Source organism: Neodothiora populina, assembly GCF_041146345.1.
Source record: "Neodothiora populina strain CPC 39397 chromosome Unknown canker_contig_8, whole genome shotgun sequence".
Classification (NCBI taxonomy): Eukaryota; Fungi; Ascomycota; class Dothideomycetes; order Dothideales; family Dothioraceae; genus Neodothiora; species Neodothiora populina.
Window position 1 is genome coordinate 1,843,953 of NW_027191411.1, and position 12,132 is coordinate 1,856,084.

At 52.0% G+C, this 12,132-nt stretch overlaps 5 protein-coding genes across 5 annotated transcripts; 2 read left to right on the plus strand and 3 right to left on the minus strand.

Moving 5' to 3' along the window:
* Positions 1–570: 570 nt before the first annotated feature.
* On the minus strand, positions 571–2,038 carry AAFC00_007076 (uncharacterized protein; the record flags this gene model as incomplete). Its single annotated transcript, XM_069347133.1, has 2 exons — positions 571–1,639; positions 1,812–2,038. 2 exons carry the CDS (start codon positions 2,036–2,038, stop codon positions 571–573), a joined length of 1,296 nt encoding a protein of 431 aa, XP_069200006.1.
* A 382-nt stretch (positions 2,039–2,420) lies between these two features.
* AAFC00_007077 (uncharacterized protein) lies at positions 2,421–3,099 on the plus strand (the record flags this gene model as incomplete). Its single annotated transcript, XM_069347134.1, has 4 exons — positions 2,421–2,423; positions 2,515–2,745; positions 2,940–2,998; positions 3,075–3,099. The coding sequence occupies 4 exons, from the start codon at positions 2,421–2,423 to the stop codon at positions 3,097–3,099; spliced, it is 318 nt and encodes a 105-aa protein (XP_069200007.1).
* Positions 3,100–3,721: 622 nt separating this feature from the next.
* Positions 3,722–5,533, minus strand: AAFC00_007078 (uncharacterized protein; the record flags this gene model as incomplete). Its single annotated transcript, XM_069347135.1, has 2 exons — positions 3,722–5,389; positions 5,477–5,533. 2 exons carry the CDS (start codon positions 5,531–5,533, stop codon positions 3,722–3,724), a joined length of 1,725 nt encoding a protein of 574 aa, XP_069200008.1.
* A 1,740-nt stretch (positions 5,534–7,273) lies between these two features.
* Positions 7,274–7,954, plus strand: AAFC00_007079 (uncharacterized protein; the record flags this gene model as incomplete). Its single annotated transcript, XM_069347136.1, has 3 exons — positions 7,274–7,345; positions 7,405–7,624; positions 7,713–7,954. The coding sequence occupies 3 exons, from the start codon at positions 7,274–7,276 to the stop codon at positions 7,952–7,954; spliced, it is 534 nt and encodes a 177-aa protein (XP_069200009.1).
* Positions 7,955–8,383: 429 nt separating this feature from the next.
* AAFC00_007080 (uncharacterized protein) lies at positions 8,384–9,412 on the minus strand (the record flags this gene model as incomplete). Its single annotated transcript, XM_069347137.1, has 2 exons — positions 8,384–9,226; positions 9,356–9,412. 2 exons carry the CDS (start codon positions 9,410–9,412, stop codon positions 8,384–8,386), a joined length of 900 nt encoding a protein of 299 aa, XP_069200010.1.
* Positions 9,413–12,132: the final 2,720 nt, after the last annotated feature.

A 12,132-nucleotide genomic window follows, 5' to 3' on the forward strand; every position in this document is an offset into this window, starting at 1 on the left:
TAATGTACTGTATAGTACTTGAAAAGTGTACCTATTGGTACGTATCCTATCGTTGTTCTCCGACAGATACAGTAGATCAGATTTGGCCCGGCAGACCGGAGGTGCACCTGACCTGGCGCTTCGGTCCAGAATAGCTTCAGAGCATTAATTTCATCTTCGCGTCGGAGGAATGGGCCGAGAAGATTCCTGGACGCCCCTGTGCTCCATGATCACCCCAAACTGCTCGGGAGCTACGAGAGGGGCTGTGTCAACTTGCTTTGATCCGTCCGTGTGGCAATAAACAGCGGCATGAGCGCGTCGCACAAGCTCCGAGATGGCAGAATTGTTATTGCCCTTAGCAGGCCAAGGATTTGACCGGCAGCTTTAAACGCAAGACTCCAATCAGTTAACAGCAGGGTCATGCCGGTTGTGATATTGCATTGCATCGTGCCCACAAACCGGCGGCTTATCTTGCGTCCATCGAGCAATATCGATGCAGGTGAGGCCTAACATTGTGTCAAGTTGGCGAATCGGCACATAAAGCGGGAGCCTACACGTGCATATGACCACTAAACCAGAATATTATGCGAATCAGGCAAATTGAGACATTGCCCACACATTCAATGTGTTATCGAGGCGCCCCGTCTCGGACATGGTTGCGCTGGAAGGGTGACCAGCGCTATCTGTCTCGGTGTCTGAATCGTCCAAAGGCAGCAAATCCTCGGGAGGCAACCTCTGGCCAGACGTTGTTACAAGGAGATGTGCTGTAGGATGTAGCAGAACACTGCTGATGGTGTCTGAGCTGGCTCTGAATGCGCCGTCTGGTTCGACTGGCCCTTCTCTGCTGGTGACGTTCTTCCACTCCCTGAATATGCCGTCGGTGCCGCCGGCCCAAAGATCTACGCCCTGGCCCGGCGTATCAGCCAAGTCAAAGCCGAGTCTCTGGGGCGTCTTTGCCTTTCTTCCCTGCAGCCATGCCATGCGCTTGCCCGTGACACGCACATCATAGATAAGGAGAGCATCACTCTGTCGCTCAGCGACGAAGAGATAGCGGCCGTCTCCACTCCACTTGATCTGACTTACGCCGTTTCCCACCACGCCTGATTCTTTTTCTCCATGCTCGCGGAGCTCGAAGCTGGCTGCACATGCTCCTCGACCCTGGCCTTCGAAAAGAGCTATCTGTCTGTTTGTGCTTCCTGCGGCCAGAATCTCGCTCGATGGGTCGATTGCAAGAGCATTGATGATACCACTGATTTCAACGTGTGAGACACCAAACATCTTTCTCGCGCGGGCGCTTCTTCGAGACTTGTGTTCTTCCACCGGGCCTTCACCATTGCGCTGAAGATCGAAAATTGCGAGGGCGTTGTTAGTACCGGCGACAAAGTGCGTTGCATCATTGGTGAAGGCGAACGAGGCTGGCGAGACGAAAGCCTCGGTCTGTTCATTCACCCAGGAGTAGGTCGAGACAGTGAAGCCAAAGTCCAGGATATTGGTGAGTCTGATGGGCAGGGACTGTTGGGAGACGAGAGCCAGCGTCGACGAGGGCTGCGAAAGGTCGAAGTAAGGGTACAGGGCAAAAGCGTGCGAGGTGGCGTATGTCGAAGTCGAGTAGGCAGGCAGAGGGTGTGGTGCTGGTGAAAGATCTAGAAGGGTGGGAGGACTGTGTTTGAAGGGATTGAAATTAGATGCATGTACAATTACATCTGCATTGATGAAATTCTGTTGAAGATCTTCACCTGATGATTTGGCTGCTCTTGCATCCTTTTTTTCAGAAAAGCAACAGAGATGATAGAGTAAAAAACAGTGCGAGGTCAGGATGAAAGAAGACCTACAGAATGAACGATCGATAGGCTTGATCTTCACTATATGTGACTATGGTGCTACCATCTGCGGAGATCTGCGCAGAGCGGAAACAGTTGCTCTGCAATCCATCCTGTCGCAAGCCAGGGTAAGGACTGAATAATTCCTCTCGATGTGGATTGCAGCCTGCGACAGAGGTGCAGAAGGTCTTGCCTGTCGAAGCTATGCAGTGTGGCTCGAAGTCACTCTGAGCTGTCATGACGACAATTTCAGAGTATCCACGCTATTGCAACAGTTACATATACCTTATCCGCCAGAACAGACATGACATGATAATCAACGATGATCTGGTGTTTGAAAGGATTAGGTATGTTAAGGTGATTGATATGCTGCTACACACTATGTCCTTCTATATCCGGCCGAGGTTCTGGAAAATTCGGCGGCTTTTGGAAATGGCAGCAGCGGCGCGGAAAGGGAAGTTGCGCATCTCCACACTGCAACCGATCAAGTATTCTTTATACCACTTTTATATTCCTCATTCCAGACCTCATTGCCCACCGCTGCATATATACACTTTTCTCTATCCGACTCTCCCTTCTCAAAAGTAAAGTCTATACTTTTTTGCTTTCCATTCAGCCAAAATGGTAAGTCGATCCGTCTTTGCCTTGGACCTTGAAGAACAGTCACGAGATGGGAAGTTCGAAAGAGATACCGAGCTGACACCTGCTCCACCAGTCTTCCATCGCCGCCAAGTCAATCAAGTCCCTCGCTCCCCTCCTCGACCGTGTCCTGGTGCAGCGCATAAAGGCCGAGACCAAGACCGCCGGTGGCATCTTCCTGCCCGAGTCTGCCGTCAAGGAGCTCAACGAGGCCAAGGTTCTTGCCGTTGGACCTGGTGCCTACGACAAGCAGGGCAAGCGCATCTCCGTCTCTGTCCAGCCTGGTGACAAGGTCTTGATTCCTCAGGTGAGTCTTTTGTTCTCGATGGGATAGGGTCGGAGTGGGTGGGTGGGGATGAGCTGGGTGCTGCAAAGGCTAGAAGAATTGGTCATGGAGAAAATGAGAGCAAGATAAAAGAGCCACACCACAGGCATTGGCGGACCTGGTAGAGATATGACAAGAACGAGAACAAGTCGACTGACGTTTGCTTCTCACCACAGTTCGGCGGTTCCCCCATCAAGGTCGGAGAGGACGAGTACACCCTCTTCCGGGACCACGAGTAAGTCTTACCAACATCCAACACCCATCTACAACAATCCAAGCAACAGACCACTAATCGTTGACACCTCCCTCAGGCTCCTCGCCAAGATCAACGAGTAAACGCATTTACGCAAGGACTCCGAAGATAACCAGAAAAAAGAAAAAAAGAAGAGAAGAAAAATAATCACATACCCATCCCACATATACTCAACGCCAACCATGTACTGCTAGCTACGGTCCTCCCCCTCTTGTATAATAACCACCAACAAAAATCACTCCAGCAAAACTTCTCGATTTCAAAAGTGTCTCGTACTCCATGTCCTGCTGATTTTTTTATTAATGATGCTCAGGCACTGAATCGTTGTACTATGAATTCTTCGATGTCTTTTCCTCCACAGTGCCTGCGTCGTCACACTTCCATCAATTCCTGCCAGCTAGATGAACAAAAGAAGGAACGTCGAGAGCACCACTACCCGAGAGATGGGATCAATGCCTATGGTCACGTAATATTGTTTCATCTGTCATCATCGCAGGAGGCTTCTTGTACTTGGTTAACATGATAACACTTTGATGTACAGAGAGAAAAATAGGCCTCACGTTGGAGATACGATGAAATCCATTTTGTGGAGCAGAAACAAACATGGCTTTCGTTGGTGTCTCGCGTAATACTTTTTATATATTTCCATTTATGGCGAATAATTCATGAAACGAGAATTAGAAAACAACAGGTCAATCTAGTTACCTATCCCTTGACAATCTCTCCGGGACCAGTGGGGGCCTTGCCGTCCATCTCGAGCTGAACCTCCTCGCGCACGATATCCTTGACATCGGACCAGGTGGCGCCGTTCTTGACGATCGTGACTCTCTTGGGCTTGCTCTCGAGTCCGACGAACTGTTCGGGCTGGACGGCGGCGAAGGTGAAGCCCGACTGGGACTTGAGTGCTTCTTCGACTGCAGAGGAGAACTTGGCCGGGTGCGCGGTGGCTAGCGAGATGAAGTGCGTCGCGTCGGGGGAGGAGACACGGGACTGCGAGCGGTAGGAGGCTGCGATTCCGATGGCTGTGTGAGGGTCGAGGATGTATTTTCCTTGGTTCACCGTGCCCGAGGTGGCGTAGGCGCCGCTCTTGTCGCCGCCGATGGGCTCGACGGGCAGACCGGAAGAGTAGGTGCTGGTGATCTGCTCGAGGGTCTGCTTGTCGCTGACGCGCTCGGATTCGAAATCCCCCTTTGCGGCGGCCAGCACGGCGGATTCGACTCCAAACCCTCCGTTGGTCTTGAGGTCGTCGAGCCAGTTCTTGACTTGTTGGCCTGCTGTCTTCCTCTTCTCCTTCACGTCGGTGCTACTACCGCCGTGGACTCGGTAGGACAGGTACCAGAGCAGACGCTCAAAGTTGCTGGAAACAAGAATGTCCATGGCGGGGGCGAGTGTCTCCTTGACGCCCTCGGAGTGGGCTTTTGCTCCGTCGTCTTCGAATCCACCTTCTGCTGCGCGACCGTGGACGGCCTTCTTCTCGTAGTAGCCGGTCTGCCAGAAGCGGTGGAGGATGTCGTTCTCGTTTGTTGCGATGACGAGTTTCTCGGCAGGGAGACCCATGCGCTTGGCGAAGTAACCGGCGAGGATGTCGCCAAAGTTGCCGGTCGGTACGACGAATCGAACGCTCGCGGCAGCGTCGGCAGGGAGACTGCGCACGAGGGTGAAGTATGAGTGGAAGTAGTAGGTGATCTGAGCGAGGATACGGGCCCAGTTGATGCTGTTGACGGCGGCCAGTTGGTGGGTGCTGTTCATGTCTGGGTCGGAGAAGAGAGCCTTGACAAAGTCCTGGCAATCATCGAAAGTGCCGTCGACAGCAAGGTTGTGTACGTTGGGGTCGAGGACGGTGGTCATTTGTGCTTCTTGCACCGGACTGACCTTACCCTTGGGGTGCATGATGAATACGGAAACATCCTTCTTGCCACGAAGACCGTAGATGGCTGCCGAGCCAGTGTCACCACTCGTGGCGCCGACGACGGTCAAGTGTGCTCTGTCAGTTCCCTCCTTGCCCTTGTTCCTGCGCACAAGGAAGTACTCGAAAAGGTTACCGAGGAATTGAAGGGCAACGTCCTTGAATGCGAAGGTGGGTCCGTGAAACAGCTCGAGCAGGTGGACGTTCTTCTTTTGGTCAAGGGTCACGAGAGGAGTGATATCTTGGGCGCGGAAGGTGGCGTAACTGCGGTCGATGATGCCCTTGAGGTCCGCAGAGGGGATCTCGGATTGCGAAATGTAGAGAGAAAAGATCTCGAGAGCCAATTCCTGGAAAGAAAGGTTCTTCCACTTGGTCTGCCAGTCCGAGGGCAGCGAGGGGATCTCCTCGGGGATGAAGAGACCTCCGTCGTTGGCGAGACCTTTGAGGACTACATCCTCGAATGAAAGCTACACAACCTCTCAGCGTGAATTTATTTACATTACATACAATCAATGAGCGAGAGATGGATGCCATTGATTGTTGGTGGTTCGTACGTCATATGAGCCGCCTCTTGTGCTGAGGTACCTCTGCGATGCGGTATGTGATGCCATATTGTGTGGATATATGAAAGTGTTGATATAGAGAAAGAGAGTATCACCTCAACTATCAATTACCAAAAAGTAGAGTCACAGAGGGGCAGACCAGATGTCACGCTCCCCGCCGAAAAAGATGAGAGATGGTCCCTGCCTGAATCTCCCCAGGATCGGCCCGCTTTAGGTGCAGCACGCTATGTGAAGTGCTACTAATACAAGTAAACCGATTTCCAGAGATCACGACTGGTGGGATTCTCTACAATACTGTATCCAGTGATTATTGATTGGGCCAAGTAGGAGGACCGACGCTGATCAGATGGATGAATTAGTTAGCTAGTGCAATACAAGAAAATTGAGCATCGAATCTAGCGACTGCTTGATTGCTGACTTCCTGTAGTTGAGTCTAGCCCAGATGGCGAAAGTGGCAGCTTCCGCTTGTCGGAGGCATGAAGAGAGAAAGAAGACAGAGACGGCGATATCGCTCCTGTGTCTGCTCCATCGTGTTTGCGCAGTTTGCTCTGTGATCTGGACCCCGGAGTTGTTCCTGCCAAGCGAAACGACCGTCCCAGCCATCCCGAGCAGGAGTATAAAATACTTCCTCATCCCTCACTTCTCTCTTCTTTCTTCTTTCATGTCGACTTTACTTCATGAATCATTTTCTAAAGTTCGCGACTTCATCTGAACTCTTCACAAGAGCCACAGAACTCCAACTTGGCTGATGAGAAACATCTCCGGCGCCTCAGAGTGATACCGATTTTTGATCTTTGCTTTTCGCTTCGGCTTCTGCATCGATGGTAATGATCTCGATCCATTCGGATGTCTGGCTTCGGTCGGTCTGATTGGATAGGTGCTGTGGGACTTCTGACAGGCAGCTAAATCTTGTTGCACTTTTCATCATTGTCTGGCTTTTTTGCTGGGTCTCGGAGAAGACGTGGATCTACTGTTATAGAACTTATGCCGTGTAGAACGTAAATGACCGTCTCTACAGTCTCATCTGGCCGCATTGCGCTCGTGTTGTACGGATCGATGGACAGACTCTTCGCTTGGTTGCATTCGAGCTTGCTGTCTTGACTGAGTGCTGCCACCGACAGCATCATCACCATGTGCAGTCCCAAAGAATGTACGGCACCCTTTTGACCATACGACAACTATTGTTCTCGTCTCAAGTGCAGGAGAGATTCAGGCGATGACCTACACCATGATGCTCCAGAGACGACCCTCACATGCTTCCGGATTATTCTATCCGGCTCTAAACTCATGGACCCCTCGCAGACGTCTTCGCTTTTGTTGTAATCGTCCTGCTCGTCTGCACAACCATATCGCTTTCTTAAGAACCTCTTGTCCAAATACTCTTGTGGTCGATCTTTCACTGCGAGAACGGGATTCACTGCGAAAACGAGATTGCTTGTGGATCCCACTTCGACAACACATGTGTTCTCACTTTGTCGTTTCGATGTCCGCGCCGTGCCAGGTGGATAGCGCTACAATGCCTCACATCATCACCGATGCTTCACTCACACTTATTGGTAACCAGCCAATACGCACGTCTTGAAACCGGGCGAAGTGAAGGATAGCCTCACTTGAAGAGCGCCCGCCGTTCCTGTCGCCCTATTTCGCGTCCCAGCCGTCTCAGCAGCATCTTCCTTTGGCACAAACACCGTTCCATCTTCGACTCTCTCCGCTGTTCAACCATTCCATCTATCTCGAATCATCAACTCATAACCCTTTTCCGTGATACTCGAGTACGACTCCGAGAACATGTCTGTCCCACGTCTTACTCCAAAGGAGGTGGACCTTCTGACCGCTGTCGCGACTAGCGGCGAGGTCACCGTGCGTACTGTCTACAACTTCTCGTTCTATGACTACCTTATACTGAGTCAGCAAATTAGGTCAGCGACTGGGCTGCGGTTGCCACTTCTGCCGGCATGACCACTGGCAAATACGCCCGCGATACTTGGACCGTTATCAAGAAGAAGCTGAAGGCCGCGAGCGAGGCCGCCAAAGCATCCGATGGTGATCAGCCTGCCGGCGCCATGAGCGCTACCGACACGCCCGCCGCGAAGAAGGCCAAGAAGCCTGCTACTCTTCGCAAGCGCACTCATCAGCCTGGTCAGTCATGCTCTCACTCCACAAGGGCCCCATGAGATAGCTGTGCATTCTAGGCATCGACTTTGCTAACGCTACCTGCTGCTTTTAGCCCAGTCCGACGACGAGGATGACTATGTCCCCCGTTCCCTCCCTACCAAGAAGGGTGTTGCTCGCGCCAAGGGTACTCCACGCACCAGCAAGAAAGCCAAAGTCGCAGCCGCCACCAACGACGACGAGATCGACTTCGACCAGGCTGAAGTCAACAAAAGCAAGAAGCGTGGAGTCGACGAGGAACCCGTCGACGACGATGCCGAGCTCTACGCCGAGCTTGGAATCAGCGACGAAGCTTGAACGCCTCAAAGCAGCGCCTCAGAAGTGTTGCAAGCATGTATGGCTCTCATGCTCTTGGTGGTGAGCACCCAACTCGTCTGACAAAGCGTGGGGAGCTAGCATTGCACACATTTCAGCTGACGATTTTCTGGGGGAGGTTTTGGGCAGATTGATCCTGGCACTTCTTTGCAGGACACCGCTGGAGGGGGATTTTTATGGCCTTGTGGCTGATACCTTTATTTTCTTCTTCATAATAGCCTCATCCATGCAACGAGACGACTTCTGCAAGGCGGCAGAAAGGATTTATGATAGCTTGAACGAAACCAGAATTTATCAATCACAGTGTCATGCCTTAATCCTACATTGACAACCATGTGACCATCACCGCCGATGAGGTCGTGGAAAGCTCCACCGACTTGAAGCGAGCATTCGTCCGATCAATCGTCAGCATTACCGCTCTCCACTCAGCGTGTTGCTAGCCCATTGGTAACTTCCCAAGAAGACAGCACCACCTATTGAAATCCACATAGTCCTAGGGCCCACTCCCTTCAAGAATGCTCCTGCGCCTTCTTCTCTCCAGACCTTTCCCACCAGTCCAGCCACGCTCTGTCGTTCCCTCGCCAGCATCATCCTCGTCTTGAGCACATCAAGAGGCGTCGTAGCCGCCGCAGCCACGGCCCCAGAAAAGGCACCCAAAACGGCACTCTCCACCGCGGTAGCCTGAGCCCTCCCTTCCCTCGCCGCCGCCCATCTCTTCAACCCCTCCCACAGCGGGAACTGAATGACGGTAAAAGGAACCTCGCGCATGATAGTGATGCTCCATCCACGATATAGCTCGCGAAACATGACTCCCGCACCCTGCGTGTGTCGTGTCGCCAGGATCGACTGAAACGCACTCAGAGACGAGGGGAACTGCTTCGCCTGCGCGCGCTGCTTGACCACCTCCGTCGGCACACGCACCGCGCAAGCGGCGACTTCGCCCATCGACGCCGCGATCATGTGCGTTGCCGTCTCGCTTATGCCGCCGCCTCTTATCGCGGGTTGGGTCCCGCCGAGGAGGGTCTGCTGGTGCTGCTGTTCGCGACGGGAGGAGAGGGCGCGCTTGACGCTGTCGTAGGTCACGAAGAACAGGGCTGCTCCGGGCGCGGATCCGGCGAATGCAGACCCGATTCCTGCGTATACGCCGCGGAAACCACCTGCTGCGAAGAAGCCTCCGGAGGATTGAAGGCGGGTCTTGAGCGTGTCGAGAGGGTACAGCGATGTGTCTACTGTTGTGCCTGCTACGGCGCCTGCCTGGGAGAGTCACTATGTCGTTCGCTCTTTTCCTTCTCAATTGTACACCATATATTTTTCTACAACTTTCTGTGTATAGTTGTAGAGCAACCCAATGGTGTTATGGAATATGACGAGATAATGACTTACCAGTAACGATCGCACGTATGGCGACTCGACCAGAGCTTTCCGCTCCGAAATGGCCATCTTGCTATGGATCGAATAGAACACAAGGCGCTAGGCACCGATCAGATATACAAATATCAAGATAAAGTCGTGATGATCTCGGGATGTTCTTATAGAGCTGCCGAAAAGTCGCGGTATCGGTGCTTGCTCCACACATAATTCGAATGACAGCATTGCATATCTCTTGCCTTTGCGGAGAAGAACGTCACGGCGAAATTTGTAGCCCGGTGGACATAAAACATAGAACTTCTGGGAGTTAATGTTTTGTTTTAGCACTTTCACATGCTTTCACTACAACCTCTGGTATCATCCGACATTCTTTGCATCACGGTAATTTGCATTGTTGGGGCGAGGAAGTTTGCAATGTGATGTCGAATATCGTGAGACGTGTCGCAGCAAGATCTGTTCCGATAGACAACCAGAAGTTCGACAAGTCCTTGCATCGAATATGGACCAAAAGTGGATTCCAGCGCAGGATGGGTGAGTACTGCTTGATCGTCCTGTGATACATATGCATAAAACTCCTGTCGTCAAATAGTCGAAGGATCATCAATTTCACATTTACACAGATGCTGACGTGGATGTTCAGGTCTGGCGATCAGCGGAGGTGTGGATTCCATGGCCTTAGCCAGTCTATGTAGCGCGACCAGGCAAAATTGGAGTTCTATGCACAAGCTCGATTTCACAGCCTTCATTATCGACCACTGTCTCCGGGAAGGTAGTAGTCTCGAAGCCGAGAAAGTATCGTGTCAGCTGAAACTGCTCAACATCGATACCAAGATCCTCAAATTGGACTGGAGCATGATCACCCATGACCCAAGCCGTCTGACGAATCTCGAGACGCACGCCCGCGCCTTGCGCTTTCACACGTTGGGCGTAGCCTGCAGAGATGCCAATATCAATTCTCTGCTGCTCGCTCACCACGCAGGCGATCAGGCTGAGACTGTATTGGCCAGACTCGTGACAGGTTACACAGGCGCCGGCTTCCGAGGCATCTTACCGGAGGGCCAACTCCCAGAATGCGAGGGCATCTACGGCGTCTGGAATTCCGGTTCTCCTCGTAAGCTCCTGCCTACGCGGTTGGGTACCTCGGGCAGCCCCTTGCCGATCGAAGGGGGCGGTATCAATGTATACCGACCACTTCTCGAATATTGCAAGGATCGCCTCATTGCTACATGCAGAAGAGACCGCGTAAGGTGGTTCGAAGACCCCACCAATACGGATGTCACGCTCACGCTTCGCAATACCCTTCGTCATCTCTGGGCACAGAATAAGCTGCCTCGAGCGCTGGGGCAACTGTCCATGATCAAACTTGCCGAGAGAGTAGAAAGACGAGTCCAGGGACGCGAGGCTGTAGCAGAGTCCATCTTCAACAAGTGTAAGATCGAGCTGGATGTCAGATCTGGCTCTCTGATTCTACAGACTCCTGCAGACATCAAAGAGCAATTGTTCGCTCCCACTCGTGGCAGTGAAGAACGTGCTCAAGGCAGCGAAGCGGGTTATCGAGCAGCAATTCTGCTGCGCAAGGTCTTCTCGCTCGTATCTCCCAAAGCGAAGATGCCGCTTACGACCTTACTTACACACGTAGATGAGATGTTTCCTCTTGCCTTCTCGCGTAAAGATACAGAGCTTCCCCTTGGGAATCAAGCTTTACAAGCGCTGTACTCCTTGCGTATAATACGTACAGTATCTCAAAAAAGCCTGTTTCCCAGAGAATCAGAGGTGATACAGGAGAAGCAGTCTTCTGGGTCTATGGCGCTGTACACGCCAGGGGCGCACACCCGTACTATCCCTCCGCACCACGCCGATATCGTATTCAGAATTGAACGGGCGCAAGTCCCTAGAAAATACTTCCAAGACATGACGAAAGTCTTAGTCCGTTCAGAGGGCAAGCGACAGGCCTCAACCGATATTGGGTGGACAGATTGGCAGTTGTTTGACGGGCGTTTCTGGATACGTCTTCGGCATCGTCCCTTCAATCTCTCTCCTGATAGATCAGTCGTCATCAGGTTCTTGCAGCCGGATGATCTCGAGCGGCTCTACAAGACCTTGGATAGAGAGAACAAAGCTTTCATCAAGGGTCGACTCATGTACTGGGCGTCTGGCGATCAGCGGTTCACTCTGCCGGCCATCGTCGAGAGACGAGAGGTCAGGCATGTGAGAGACAGAAAACAGATTGCAGAAGACATATGCGCTCTACCGACGATTGGCTGGGGCAGAGACGGATGGCGCCTGTGGACCGGCAAAGACAGCACCAGGGTTGCCTGGAGTTGGGAATGCAATTATAAGAAGATCGAGTTTGGTAAAGGCCAAGGGCACACCATGAAGGCGCCCGATGTGTTGGTCAAGTCCAAGCTGTCCTACCCTCTGTAATAAAAGTGTGTTTGCAGGAAAGTTGTTTCCTGTCTGAGAGTTTACTCGATGCGTATAGCAAGTCACGAGATCATGACTATAGTGTAGATATACTCCCCTCTGATTTCGCATCCACGAACGAGAGCTTTTGATACTATTCTTGTACTCTACCTCCGAATTATGAACTCATGTGACATAGCCCCGATCTCCCTGGTTTTTCTTCTTGAGGGAGATGGAGTCGGAGAAGCAGGAATTCCGGAATGCCACGATTCATTTGTAATGGATATCCTCCAACAAGTGATGTGCCATTAATCTCTGCACGCCCTATAATGTCCTGCTTCTCTTACCAGGTCTGATAGAAGACGGTTCGTTCGTGTATTGAGTAAGGC